Source organism: Drosophila sulfurigaster, chromosome 2L (genome assembly GCF_023558435.1).
Source record: "Drosophila sulfurigaster albostrigata strain 15112-1811.04 chromosome 2L, ASM2355843v2, whole genome shotgun sequence".
NCBI classification, from domain to species: domain Eukaryota; kingdom Metazoa; phylum Arthropoda; class Insecta; order Diptera; family Drosophilidae; genus Drosophila; species Drosophila sulfurigaster.
The window spans coordinates 21,890,059-21,905,501 of record NC_084881.1 but is presented as its reverse complement, the minus strand read 5'-3'; the positions used below and the strand labels follow the sequence as shown (position 1 = coordinate 21,905,501).

Sequence of the window (15,443 nt, the reverse complement as noted above, 5' to 3'; positions counted from 1 at the left end):
TTTTTGTGTAAGCTTTTGATTATAGTCATTGTCAGGGACTTAAATCTGACCTCTTGTTCAACTGTTTCTAATCTAGACGTTAAAATCTCAAATTGTATGCAAAAAATAATTTAAAATTATTTAGTCGATCTCTTCGAAGGAAAAATTTGATTCTTATATGTTGAATTGATGTAACATTTCTTCAATTCTTTAGTAAACTTTAGTAAACAGCTTTTACCAATAAGTTTCCCCATAAAAGATCTTAGTGCTCCTCTTTTATTTATCAAACAAGCTCAGTCGTTAAACTATATTAAACTCAAATATCTGCCAACATTATATACTACCAGTTGGTTCCTCGCTCATGCAGCTTATGGCTCAATTTACTGCCTTGAACTGCTAATGCAGTCGAGTTAACCCTTGGTCGAGTGAGTTGCAGCCACAAGCTGTGGCTAATACTAAAGTTAGTTGACCCAAAACAAAGGCGAAGGAACATGGTTAAGTTCAAGCTGGCGCTTAAATTGATATGCAGGTTTATTAGAAACCGCATAAACAATTTGCCCAATAGCAGTTACGATTATGTTTAACGATAACGATAATGCTAACGATAACGATAACGATGGCAACGTGAGCCAAAGAAGCACCTGAATGACCCAAAAATATTAAAGCAGTCAGTGAGCGTTAGTTAAGACCTAGGTCAATAAACGGCCAGCAAAGCAAACGCCAAATATATGATGAAGAGAAAGAGAAAGAGAAGAAGATAGAGTGAGGCAGAGATAATGAAATGGCTTCATTGCTGGCCTAATCTCTTTGACGGATTGCCAACTAGGGATTATGAGCAACTGGCCATGCTGAACGTTAATTGAATGCAGCGAATAGCAAACAATATCAGAGGCAGAAAAGTAGACAGAAAAAGAGAGATATGGACAATGGGAGAGAGGTTGAAGGGATCATGGCTAAGTAGGGTCAATTCCAGAAATAAAACACACAACAACAACAACAAGAGATCCAAATGCGATCCAAATCCGAATCCGAATCCGATTCGAAACGGTGCCAGGGTCAGGCTTGAGGTCAGCTCAGCTCAACTGGCCACTCGACTCGTTAGGCACACGAACAATATCTGTGTACAAAATGCCATGGCATTGTTTAACTAATTGGATTAGTTTGATGCCTAACCAGAGCCGATGCCACACTCCTCACTCAGTCTCTCAGGTAGAAGAGGGCGGCTGCAATTCGCTGACTGTCCATTTTAGTTGTACAAATAAACAGGATATTCATGTACATACAACTCTCAATAACATCTTTCCTTCGCTTCGCTACGGTTCGTTTATTTTTTTTCTTCTTTTTTTACTTTTATTTTTATTGTTGTTGTGTATCTGCCCAGCAATCAATGTAAACAACCAGCCCACATCAACAACAACAACAGCAATAACAACAATGGCAATTCCAGCAAGTCATTTTATTTGTTGCACCTTTACATTCTCGTTTTATTAGAGGATGATTTCGTTGGCGATAACAAAAACCGAATTCGATTTGAGTGCATTTTAAGTGAAATTAAATGAAAATTACTTTGCTTTTCAATCGATTCCTAAATAATGAATGCTGCCTCTTCTTCTCGTTTATTCCAACAATAGCCAACAAATTGTGAAGAATTTAAGTGAAGTAAAGGCAAAAGCAAAGCAATCGCTATGCGTTTTAATAAATACTGTACAAAGACGTATGTGGAGCATTTAACATTCACTAATTGCCGCACTGAAAGATGGAATAGAATTGAAGTTGATATAGCCTGATTTCGATCGCATTAATCGATTTGTTTTGAAAGTTGAGAAAATATCAATTATAACATGTGTTGTAAAATGCTACGAACTGAGATACAGAAGTACAGAGAAAGAGAGAGAGAGAGAGAGAGTAGAATAAGAGGAGAAAGTGAAAATTGAAGCATATAGACAAAAAAAAAGTTTGAGAATTAAAAATAAATTATTTTAGAATATAGTCTTTTTTTTATTTATTTAAATTTATATTTAGTAAATTTTGTTTTGTAATCTTAATTACTATATTTAAAATAACAATTTCGTATACATATCTAGATGACCTCACGAATACCACTAAATTTGTATACAAAATTTTAGAGGAGAAGAATTATAATCTTGCTTTGGTAAAATTGCAAAATTGTTATTTTGGGCTACTTATTTCGATAAGGTTAAGATTCTTGAGTTTGATAAGAAAACATTTCAATCGGAAACAAGATTTTTAAATTTAAAAAAAGGAAAAATAAATTTAGTATATTTTTATTATTTGAAGAATAATAATTTATGATAAAAATAATGTTAGGAAACACAATGTTTCTGTGTGTAAATCTGTATATTAGATCGAAAAAGTGTACAAAAGAAACAGTAAAATACTCACAAAGAATTATAGAACTTAACGCAGCATGCCAACTGCTTTGGAAACCAGTGTACACAGCTGAGCACGCAGTACAGTGACGTCCCACTCTCAAACAAAAAGAAACGAGAGCTGCGAACAGTATTAACATCCGCCCAGATAGATTTATGAGTTTCGTTTGTGTGTGCTGTTTTTTTTATTGTTTCTAGTCGCATTTTCATAACTGCAACATCTTCAATTTTCCATTTTATTGGCCAGCTTCTTATGCAAGAGAGAGCCAACAAAATGCCGCCACAAATGGACTTATTGCATAATGTGTTTGTGTGATCATAAAAATAACAATGCGAGTGAGTGAGCTACCGCTAATACTACAAACTACAAACTACAAACTTACAGACGACTCGTAGTCGATTTTACAGTGAATGATTTCTTGCACCTTGGGACTGTAAGTCAATCATTGTTGCACGCTCGCAATGTGCCCCCTTCTAAAATTTCTTAGATAGCCAAAGCCAAACAGCATTTCCATTTTTATCCACACATGCCACAAGTTGCCTGTCTGCCTGCTTGCTGCTTGCCTTTGCCTCCTCCCTCCCCCTTTGCGTTGCATTCACCACAAGCGACTAATTGTTGGCGGCGGCCTCGCCTTTCAACACAAGAAACGCCGCTTTAATGGGCTGCCAGCTCCTTTAATGAGCCTCCCCAGGTGTGGCAGCAACTCCAATTCGATTTCCAGCTCATCAACGGGTGGCCACCAACTGTTGCAGTTGCATTCGGTTGCAATCTGTGTCATTGGGTCTTTGTGTTTTATGGGTACTACTCGATTATAATGATCATTTTAATTTGGTTAAAAAGGGTATGGCCAACTATGAGGCTGATTTTTGATCGAATGTCTTTCTGCCTTTTGCAGAGATTATAAAGTGTAGAGACTTGCAAATTTAAATTAACGTTAATAATATTATTGGTGTTAACTAGATTGTGTGGTATAAATCGAAATTATTTTAAAGTAACAAAATTTAGCATAAGATACGGCTTAAGACATTTCCCAAAAATCATGATGATGCCCTTCATCTTTTAACAGTCTTTAAGGTATGTAAATATTGAGAACACTTAATAAAACTGCAATTTTCCTAGTATGGTTAAATCAATTAATGTAAGTTTTTTTTAAATTTACAAAATTTGGCAGACGAAATCTTTAATCACTTTCTTATGATATTCCCAAAACTCAAGATTTCTTTTTGATGCCCCTAAAGGAATAACCTAAATTTTCGTAATATTGTAAAATCAAATAATGTAAGTTGACTAAAAGTGTTCTCAAACTTTGAAGATTTTGGCGCGTTTTAGCTGGTTGCAAGGTATATAATAGTCGACTACAAATAGAATAATTGTTATTTTAGAAGAATTTCTAAGATTCCCAGCTAAAAATGCAGACACTCACATTAATAGCTCGAGGCGTCGTTAAAAGTAGAAATGTGTTGTATGTTTTTCTACCAAGAAATTCGATATTTAGAATGAATAATACAAGTCGCTAGTCTGATGTCATTTAAATATCAGCTAGCTTGCTTTGTACTGAATTTAAATCAATCAATCGATTTTTTAAAGTAATCCTAAAATTAAAATGTTTGCTCAAAGTATTTCCTAAATTTAATGATGCTGCCATTTTATATACCAACTAGAAGAAATGTTAAAGTCTAGAATATTTAAACAAAACCAGCTCTCTTTTTATGGTTGACGAATTTCTAAGATTTTCAGGCATCGTAAAAAGTGGAAATGTAATGTGTCGTGTGCGTTTTCTGTCCCATTCTACTCGCAGTGTAAGATTAAAAAGTATGCAGCATTTCCATATGTCATAATACGCTTATCTGATTTCCATTCTTCATTTGCATACTCACATGACCTTTGGCTGCCGTTTTCAGTTGCCTTTTCCAATGTCAACTTTTGCCAAGCACCAAATATTTGTCTGCTGACTCAAATGGAAACCTCTCTTACGCCCAAAAACTCATCGCATTTGGCCGGAAATTGCGTTGTGCACCCTTTTTTCATGTTGTGGCCTTGGGCGACACTCTCTGTGTGTTAGTCAGACAAACATTCAGACAGACTGACAGACAGACGGATGTAGAGTCAACCCGTCAGCTCTTGAGCCACTTTATCTTAAGTCAATTTGCTGCCCCTCATCATCGTCATCATGAGGAGCTCCGCTTTGTTTTTCCCAAATATTTTTCAACATAATTGGATACATAGAGACCAAGTGTCATAGATCAGCTCGCTGCTGAGCTCTGAGCCTGGCAAAGAAAAAAGGATTTTGGTTTTCGCAGCCCTGGCTCAATTAGCAGGAAGCGACTGTCACCTCTAGGGGATGCTCTACTTTATTCTTTTATATTTTTAGGGGTTGTTGCTCTAATGTGATTTCATTAAGCCATCTCATTGCTGCACCTTTTCTCCTTTTTGTTTTTTTTGTTGCTGTGGCGGTTTCGATTTCATTTTCGATATGTCAATTATTTAAGCAGATACCCCCCGCGTCTTCCTTCCGCGTCCCTCTTTCTATCGTCCCTGGGGCCGCTTTCAATTTGATTTTTATGATTTTGCGGCGCATTTTGGTTCTGCTTCATTTGCATTTTGTATTGAATTCGTATTTGTGATGCCGATACCGATGCTGATTCCGTTTGCGTTTCGTATACGTATTTGTAATTCACGTATATATATTTGTCTGCGGTTATCTGCTTTTGCTTGTGGCAGCTGCTGTCCCCCTCCTCCCTCTTTGTTTCTCTCAAATGGCAACTTAGGCAAATTGAAAGCAACTCAGGGCGAGGCTGAAAACTGAAGCAGAGCATGCAACAACAATGGGCTAATGGCGAGGGATGAGCATGAAAGTCCAACTGAAGTCATCAGCAACAAATTTGATTTCCATTTTCATTTTACATTTACTTGATTTTCGATTTGCAATCGAATCGGAAACTTCGTTTCCTTCTCTCTGTCTCTTTTATTTTGTTGCCGTGCATTATCTGATCTAATTGCGACTGTTGCTTCAGCGCTGACCTTCTACATAAATATTTATCATCATCAGCATTATACTTTTCATTATCATTATCATTGTCTCTGTGGCACGTTGCAAAATTGATTGAGAAATTCATTTTAATTAGCAAACCGGAGCACAAGGTGGCGCCATTGTGAAAACTGGCAACGTGCTGAAAATTGGCAACGTTGCTAGAAAAATAAAATAAAAAAATAATACGAACTGAGCGCAACAAAATTCTGTGGCGGCTGCTTTCACCGCGCCTGGGTGGCCCGTTGCTGCTGCTGTTGTTGTTGTGGCTGTGTGTGCAACATAATAATTTGTAAACATTTATCAATTATGCAGCAGCAACAACAATAACGCTGGCCTCGCGTGGCCTGCCTCACATGGCTGGCTACTTGCAACGCCCCAAAGATGCCCCAAGCGCGTCGACCACAGCAACGGCAACTGGCCACATAAATTTTCCACATAGGCCACCAACTCGCGGCAGGGCGCCAAGTTGCTCCGTGGCCCCTCTTTTGTTGTCTGCTTGCCCCTTATCCTTGCCACACAACGCATTCCAGAAGCATTCGAGGCGTTGATTTCGTTGGCCCAACACGCAATTAAGTGCAAGTGGGCAACACCTCATCAGCAGCAGCGGGAGACGAGCAGCAGCAGCATCAGTAGATGCTGTTGCTGTTGCAGGTGCCACAATGCACGGATGGGATGTGTTGCACGTTGCTGCAAGTCAGGCGATCAATCATAAAACTGCGGCATGGCTTGTTGACAACCACAAACAATAACCACTTAATCCCCTAAACGACTAAGTAAAGGCAACAACAACTACTGCTAGTAAATTGCTTATCTAAGCAGCAACTTTTATTAAATATTTCACTGAATAAGATGACACATTTTAAAACATTTTGAAATAAAATAGTCAGTAATATCAAAGTTTAGTAGTCACATTGTGTGTAAAACTACATTATCACAATAGAGAAATACAGAATACAGCTAAGGAAACCAGCGTAAACAACTTATACACAAAACAGCTGACAGAGCTACCGCAACATATTGTGCTGTCGCCCTCAACATGCAGCCTTAGCAACATGCTGCTAAGCCACAGCCTATGAACCTGTCTAGCTACATTTGCTCGCGCTCTCTTACAGCAATATTGACGAACGCACGCACAATACTCGCATGTTTTGGCTCTCTTGCTCTCTCTCTCTCTCGATTGTGTTTTGTTCTCTAGCTAGCATGTTGCTCGCAGTTGTTATTGTTGACAGCGGTTTGATGCGAACATTGTTAACTCCCACTGCAGTGGAGTCAAACGTCTTTTGACTGTGGTCGCGAATGTTCGTGTTGGAAACGACATAAGTGTGGGTGTGTGTGTAATTATTCAGTTTTAGTGACTTCCAAGTGGATCTTGGATCGCGATGCTGCTGTAGTTTTAGTGCGAAATAACTGATTGTTTATAATGCTGTGACACAAAATAGTAATTAACTAATACAGATACAAAAAGTAGTCAAAATTCAGTTGTGGCAAACTTTTGTGCAAAAAAAAACAAAAACAAAATGCTGAGAAACGTGATTTGGGTGCTGCTCTGGCTGCTGCTTGTTGGTTGTGTGCTTGCCCTAGAGGCCAACGCTAATGACCAGCAACACGTCGTCGTTCATATGAAGCCGGCACAGGTTTTGCCCGCTGCAGCTGATGACTGCAGCACAGCAATCAAGATGAAGATTCCTCTGCCAGGGCTGGCAAAGAGTCATCAGCAGCATCTACGAAAGCGACGCGAACTTCATCGTTGCCGTTATTTTTCTCGACGTCGCCACCCCTTCGATTCACAAAATGCCATTAGACATGGACCAACAAAAACAACAACAATCGCAACGACGACGGCTCACACTGATTACAAGAACAATCATGATGTGGGTGCAGTGCAGACGACAGACACACCATTACTAAACGCACACAGTTATCCAGCAGCATCGAATAACGGTTCTATAGCAAAGAATCGGCAAAAGAAGCGTCGACTGCATAAACAACAACGCCAGCTACAAGTACAGGCACTTAAGCAACGTTCGGTAAGTTATGTGCTTAATTATGAAATAAACGACAAGTTCGATTAGCGTTGTGCTGCTCTACTTCGCTCTGTCTCTGTTTGTCTTCAACTTGCTTAGGGCTTTTTAGTCATCTGTGGTGAGACTGCAACTCCTAGTCACCTCACATCGCCACTGCTGTGGTGTAATTCCCATCACGTGACTTTGCGATATTCAGGGAGACTATTGATGACAGGCAAAGACGACTGTTGGTTTCGCATGATCTACATGACGTCATCAGCTTCTACGCATTTTGTAATTCTTTGTAATACTCTAAACATACGACCTTTTTAAAATTACGTTAACTTGAATGTTCTCGATTGGAGAATAGGTTGTGATGGCTTTATTACTTCAATGCATTTCAAGCACTCAATGCTTGGAAAAAGAGTGCGACTATTAGTCACCTCACATCGTCGCTGCTGTGGTGAAATTGCCATCGCGTGATGTGGTGATGTACAAGGAGGCTGTTGAAGACAGGCAAAGACGGCTGTTGGTTTTGCATGATCTGTGTAACGTCAGCTTATGTTTGTAGTACTGTAAACAAATAACGTCTACACTAACGCTACCGTGTAAGTATTGCTTATGTAGCTTAGCAATTCAATTCAAAGACACAAATGGTTATTCGCAATTGTGAAATTTGATAATTCAATTAGTAATTATAATTAATTATTAAAGGTTGAAATCAAATTTATAATATATAAATTAGATTTAATACACAATTTAATTTTGCTTCTGTAGTATTTTTCAACACAATAATAGAAAGTCCTTTCCAATTTATATGAATTCTGGAAAAGTCATAGTGCCAACATATGTAGTAATTTAAAGAAATTCATTTTCAATAAGGAATTACAGTAATGATGATTATTATATATTTAATAATATCAATGTTGATGTCAATTTGAATTCGTGCTCCCCTATATAATCATAAAAATTCGGTTCTGAATTGGTTTGGGAAAATGCGATAATCGTAACAAGCTTCGCACATTGAGAATTGATAACTTATTGTTAAATTACAATTTAATAATCTAACTAAATAATACAAATTATTCAAATTGAATAATAAATTGATTGTGATTATAATTTACTTTTGATAACATGAAATTTGAAAGATTACGAATATTACATGTTTCACAATTTAAAAAAAATGTTTATGCCTAATTTCATGCAGCTACAATTCATTCCCTATATGTTCATAAAAATGTTCTTTAAAAGTTTGTTTGACTCGTGGAAAAGGCGATAAGCCCAGTGCTCTATCACCCCCTCCTCACTCTGTTGATTTAACCCCAAGTCTGAGTCGTTGTCTGGGTGCGAATCAATGTGGCAGAGGCAGAGTTTCAGTTGCCACTTGGCATACAAATTAATTTGTGTTTATTATTGGGATTGCACTGCACGTTCCGCTTAGATCTTTTGATGTAGATTAGCTGATTGTTTGTGTGCGCCACGCTTTTGTTGCCTTTTTTTGTTATTAATTGTCTGGCATAATTGTTCAGATTCAATGGAGATTTATGTGGAAGAAAAACGCAAACATTACACACAAAAAAGATCGCCTACTTCCATTGAATATATTGCCAATTAAAAGCATATTAAGTGCATATCACACTTTGCAATTCAATAGACAACAGGGAGAGAGAGAGAGAGAAGGAGAGAGAGTCCCTCTGTTATCTCCACCTCTCTTCTGCCCATCCATTGATAACGTAACTGAGTCAGATGATTATTATGCCGACACCTTTAAGCTAAATTTGCTATTCAGTTAATTTGAAGTGCATTTTTTTGTACATTTTTTTTGGAGACTGAATTGTGAACGGAATAAAGTAGGCATATTTTATAGGTATAGTTAAGAAAATGCCATAAATCTGAGCCTCTGACACATTCGACTATAAAATCGTTGTTTGTTTATTTGCAAAGCTCTCATTTTCTGACCTTCCTAGAGCATCGCAAATTTCTTTCCTTTTCGTTACTGTCTCGTCGGCGATTTTAATGAGTATTCAATAATACTCAGCAATGGCAGGTGACTAATTTGTTTACAAAAATTCTGATTACCAATAACAACAATAAAGGCAGATAACAAGGCTGATGCAGCTGCAGACAGTTTTGTAAATGTATATAAAGCACATCGTAAAAATTGAGATGAATGACTTATCTCAATTTCAAGACAACCTTGAAAAAAGGCAATTAATTATTTTGCGCTACTAGGCCTATCAAAGTTCTAATATATGTTATGACATGTCAATTATCGTATGCTGGATTTTAATTGCGTAAATACCTTTGCAAGGTTATGAATATTTCTTTGCTTGCTGGGTCGAGTGCTTGTTTGATTTAATATCCGAAATACTTCTTAAATGTTTTTCACAACCAAATGAATCTTTTGTTTTGGTGGTATTTATATACATATGTATGTATATATAGATCTCTTTCATATTTCTGTTAATCAATACAATTTCCTTAATTACACATTTATAAATAAACCATTAAAATGTTTAAACAACAACTGATTTTTCTTCATCTTTTTGACTGTTTAATTGGATGCATTTTAATGACTAATAGTACTAAATAGTTATTATGATTAGTATTTAAAAATTCTTACGATTTACACATATTAACTACTATATTTACATCTGCCTTGCTGTCTAAATATGCTAAAATGTAAACATAGTAAAACGAAACAAGCTACTAAAAGTTGTAATAAAATCGATGGCAATTGAAATTCATTTGATTTTCTGTTTACTTTTTTCGCAAATGAAGTCAATGGGGCACAAGCAGTAAGTTTGCTAATCGCAGCACTTATGGATACAGTGGAATATATATACATACATATAGTATTTTTATATCCTCTCGCATTGCTTTCAATTTTTATATGTGCATTCCACTTTCATCTTTCTAATCGCTTTGCATTATTAACACCACATTTAAATTCAGTTCGTTGCGATGTCGATGTCGATGTCGATGCTGATGTTGATTTTGATCTCCTCCCATTCGCTCGCTTTGTGAGTTTTGTCTGCCCTTTATCGCTTTGACACCCCGCCACTCGATTTTATTTGCTGCTCCAATCGAATCCGACACTTTGCTGCCCATCCCTTTTCCCTCTGCTTCACACTGTTGCAAGTTCTGCAATCAGTCTATTAGCCGAAGCATATTCTGCTGGTTGCGCTTCATTGGCTGCAACTCTCGGGGGCCACTTCAAACATTGCCAGCCGCTTGAACGAAAAATTTGGCGCAAGTAAACAACGGAACGCACTTGCAACTAGTTTGAAGGTGGCATGGGGCATGGGGTATGGGGCAGGGAATGGGAGTGGAAGTCGGAGAAGTCGCTGCTGCCATTCAATTAATTCAAAGCATTAAAACAATTAAGCTGCTGTGGCTTCATTGACTTGGCACACGCTCTCCAACAGCTTCAAATGCCTCGCTGCTATTGCCAATTGCCGCATTCAACACGTCTTGGCAGCAGTTACCCACTCCCACTCCCCCTCTCCTTCTCTCTTCTTCTTTGTGACCCAATTTTCACACAAATTAGTGCAGCTAATTTTTAATGATGATTTTTCCAGTAACGCCTCACGACTCGCCACGAGTTAAGATCCCACTTCCTTGGCATTTTTCATAATTTCCAATGGCTTTTTATTTCTATAGTTTTTTTCCCCTTTACAATTTCTTGCTTTTGCTTTACGCAATTTATGAGAATTTTTAGCTGCCGCCGTCGCTGCCGCCGCCAAATGCAATTGAAATAAACATGGAAAATGTTGTTTGGTCTTCTGCTATTTTGGTCGGCGGACTTTGATGCAGGCCCCGAGGCGATTGACGCCTCCAATGTTGTTTTCAAGGGCCAACACATTTGTAGAAGATGCTTTGGCCGTATTCTTTTTCTGGTTGATGCCAACTCCATGCGTTTCTACTCATTTGCACCTAATTGTCATGCACGTATATATAGACGAAAGTATATAGTATCTGCCAGATACTCGCCTCGCTTTATCTGTATCTCTTTTCTCCATCTGCATCGTATCTATATACTCGTAGAGCTGCTGCACCTCTGTTGTTGTGGTTTTATGTATATTCATTCAAGCAGCTGCCTGCCCGCCTGCCACATTTTTATCATTCTCTCTATTCATTCTCTTACCAGAGGCAAATCGCTGACTTAATCTGCATTTCTTTTGCTGCTTTTTTCCCCCTCTTTTTTTTGGTTTGTTTCTTTACCTCTCTTTTTGCCATTTGCTTACGTATGCGCTCCCATTTTTGTGTCCCTGGTCAACAAAGAAAGACATTTGCATAGTTGCCGCTTAAAGCTCTTTAAGTTTTGTGCCACCAAAGCGGAAATCGTCAAACAAGATAGCTAATTGTGCCACTAAAAAATCTGTTGCAGTTTATAATGCAAATAGTAGCTTTTTTTTCGATTGAACAAGCTTAAGGATATTTAAAATGTTTGGCAGGAGATTTTGTAATTAAAATAGATTTGAAGTGTATATCAATTGGCAAAGAATCTGTCTTAACTTTCGATTGGAATAAATATTATAAGTTGGTTGTGAAATTTAAAAAAACATTTAGGATTTTAAAATTGAGGGAATTAAATATAGTAAAACATAGTTTATGGGGTGAATGCTATAGATAGTCTTATTTGAAGGTTTAATACTAAGTTCATAATGTAAAATTAATACCAATATTTTTTTTCTCTTTAATGATTAGCTCTATGTCGCTAAAAAGAGTGTTTAATTTAATATTATTATCCTATTACAACAGGATTCAGATATGCTTGGAAGGGTTTAAAAAAAAAAAATTAGTTAAGTCTCCACCAAAATTTTGCTACTTTAGTTAATGGGTCAATGTAGATACCATTTTTGCTTAGGTCTATGTCAATTAGCAAAGATTTCAACTGAACTTTCGATTGAACTAAATATAATGAGTTCGTTGTGAAGCCTTAAAAGCAAGGTTTCAAATATTTACACTAAAGAAATGAACACTTCTTTTAAAAAGAATGATACATATTTTCTAAGAATAATTAATGTATTGCTTGTGTATAGATATTCAAAGTTAAACGTTTATCACAAAGTTTTGCTTAAGATAAAATATTTATCAAATGAATATCAATCATAAGTTATATTCTTCATATTGTTTGTCTAAAGATAGTTTTATTTAATATTTTTATTTTCTCTGTATAATTACTTAACAATGAATGTTAGATATGTATAGCAATGTTTTAAAATAATTATGACTTGTTTTAGAAGTTTCCACAAGAAATAAATACCTTTCGTTGATGGCACAATGTGGAAACCAATTCTGCTCAGGTCGATATAGTGAATTAATATTTTTCTTGTTTCTGAAACGGTTTTAGCAGTTTATTTTCTATACAAATTCCTAGCATGAAATGATATTTAAGCTCTTTTACTTGTCAAAGCTGTCACCATCTGATAAACTGTGATCTCATTTCGAATGCAGCCTTGTTTGGCTCATCGTAGAGGTGAAATGCATTCAGCATTCTGGAGATGCCGAGTTGAGCTAATTCGTTGTCACCTTAAATGCGATAAAGTGGCAAGCAGCCCATCTCTAGCATTCGGTGCTTAGCTCTCAGCATCCTTTGAGCCTTTGTGGCCCAGCAGCTGCACTGCACGGAAATGTGCCGTTGTGTTTGTCCACGCCTTCAGGTCCTGTCCAGAGCAGTGCTCGAGAAGAGACAAAAACCAAAAACCAAAAACAAAAATGGGAGTGGGAGTGGGAGCGTCTCTTTGGCATTGCGCTCTAGTTTTCCAGCATCGCACTTTGTCAACGCAGCGAATTTTCCAGGCGTTGGCCTCGCTTAGTAGTTTTTCATTTATGAATCTCCGTTTTGCATTCCCATTTTATTTATGCAATTTTCACATTTTCCACAATTTTATTTACATTTTTGTTGTCGCTGTGTTTGCATCTCAAATTGCATTTGTTTTTGCCGCTATTTTTGTTTTTTTTTGGCTCTTCTCTCTCTGTGAGTTTTCCTATTTATTTCGCTAGATTTCGCTTTATCATTTTGCCGAGTCGAATATCAATTTTCTTCATTCTGGTTTTCTGGTCGTTATTCAAATTCCAGCGTTGTCGTTTATCGCCGTTTGGCGTCCCCTAAGCGTTTTTTATTACCCGCAATTTGCGCATTTTCACTTTTAGTTTTAATTAACTAAAATTCTCCTACAACATGGCATCGCATAACTGCGCTCCACTCCCCTGGGCGCTTTTCTTGCCTTTTTCTTTTGCATTCTTTTTCCTCGCATTCTGTTTTTTTTTTTCTGTTCTGTTTTGTATATTTTATTTGCATTAACAGCAATTTCTACTATTTTATTTCGGCGCCCTCGTTTTGTGTGTGTCCCTTGGAAAAGCTTAATTTTTATTTGCTGTTGTTGCTTTTGTTTACTCGCTGCACACAATTTTCCGGCACATTTTCACAGTTTTCTTCTTTTGCTGGCCGCACAATTTTAATTATTTGCAAATGGAAGCCTTTCGGGCGGGTTTCGTCGTGTTGCTGTTGTTGTTGTTGTTGTTCTTGTTTATGGGCTCGTCCTTTGACAAAGGATCTGCGCTTGAAGCTGCACTCCAGGCGGCTTCTATAGGTGGGCGGAAAAACAGGCAGTCTGGCTGGACGATGGGGACAACAGCAGGCTTCCAGTTAGCTTTCCAACAACATGCTCGTTAGCTCTTTAGCTCTTCAACTCTTCGAGCGCTGAAGCCAATGAAGGCCAAACTGTTTTTGGCACACTGTGCAAAAGTTCAAAGTGCAAGCTTTTGGCTTTTACTCTTCTGTTTTCATCGTGTTGTTGTCGTTGTTGTTGTGGTTGGCTGGTCCGGTTGGCTTTAATTAAAGTCGAACCCAGACACAATTCCAATGTGCCTGCGGTTGCCACAGCAACATTAACAGCAACGGCAACAGCAAAGAATAATAACAATAAAAACGTTTCTTTTGTTCTGCAAACTAATTAAACATTGGAAGCGAGTCCCCCCTTTATTTTTCTTCCACAAATTGCCACACTATTAATTTGTTTTTAAATCGTTTTTCTTTGCCTTGCTGCTTCGATTACTCGATTACGATAGGCGCATTGTAGAATGGAAACAACGCAAACGGATTGGTTTGAAGTCGAAACCAGAGACAGAGTCAGAGTCAGAGTCAGAGTCAGAGAGTTGAGAGGTAGACTTGTGATTAATGGCCACGTGGACGTAACTTCATTTTGATTGCCTGTCGAATTGGCCGGCACATCATTTGTTGTACAACATAAATACAAACTGCCCCACCGACAACATCAACAACAACAACAACATCGGCAACAACAAGCAAAAGTACAAAATGCGATTGGCTTTTCAATTTCCCAAAAACGGCTTTTCTTTCTTCTACCACATTGCCCATTAATCAGTTTCGAGTTGTGTTTTTTTTTTCTCATTTTACCAACTCTCCTTTATGTTCCTACTTTTCTGTTTCTGTTTGTTGCTGCTGCTGATGCCGCTGTTGTTGTGTGGTCCTGACGTTGCACCTCTCTGTGGCAAATACAAATTAGCCAAATTGTTTCGTGAGTGTGTTTACACGACCCAACATAATCGAGATTCGAACTGTGGCATCGTCGGCGTCGGCGTCAGCGGCCTTCAAGTTAATTGCCAAAAATGCGTTACAAACGTGGCCAACAAATGCGACATAATACTAGTTATTGTATTGTTGGGAAATTGTTGGCGTTTTCTCTATGGCCGCGTGTCGAGGGAGGGGCAATTGCTATACGTGCTACAAACAGAGGCGTTAAGTGTCGTCACGATACATTACATGGTTTTTGTGTTTGCCAATGTGGCACTTACTATAATGGTCTATTGAAATAACTGAACTTGTCAAAAGAGAACATGAAACAAATATTACACGCAATATTTCCTCACACTATTATTATTTAGAATAGTTTGTCATTACTTGTGTTGAAGGCAAGTTTTCGGTTTAGTTCTTTAAAGTATTTCTATATTATTATTATTAATATTTTATTGAAATAACGAAAACAATTCTTTTTTTGCAATGAGACGAG

The 15,443-nt window shown here is 37.5% G+C and overlaps 1 protein-coding gene across 4 annotated transcripts in view; it reads left to right on the top strand.

Moving 5' to 3' along the window:
- LOC133835105 (homeobox protein cut) overlaps positions 1 to 15,443 on the top strand; it is a 79,388-nt gene that overhangs the window by 28,039 nt on the left and 35,906 nt on the right. For 2 of the 4 annotated variants that reach the window (XM_062264990.1, XM_062264989.1), the window contains exon 1: positions 6,665 to 7,428. The exons of the other annotated variants lie outside the window; for them this stretch is intronic. In XM_062264990.1, coding sequence (XP_062120974.1) covers positions 6,919 to 7,428 — 510 coding nt within the window. In that variant the 5' untranslated portion in view covers positions 6,665 to 6,918. Of the gene's footprint in view, positions 1 to 6,664; positions 7,429 to 15,443 lie in introns of those variants that run through there. 4 annotated transcript variants of the gene reach the window in all.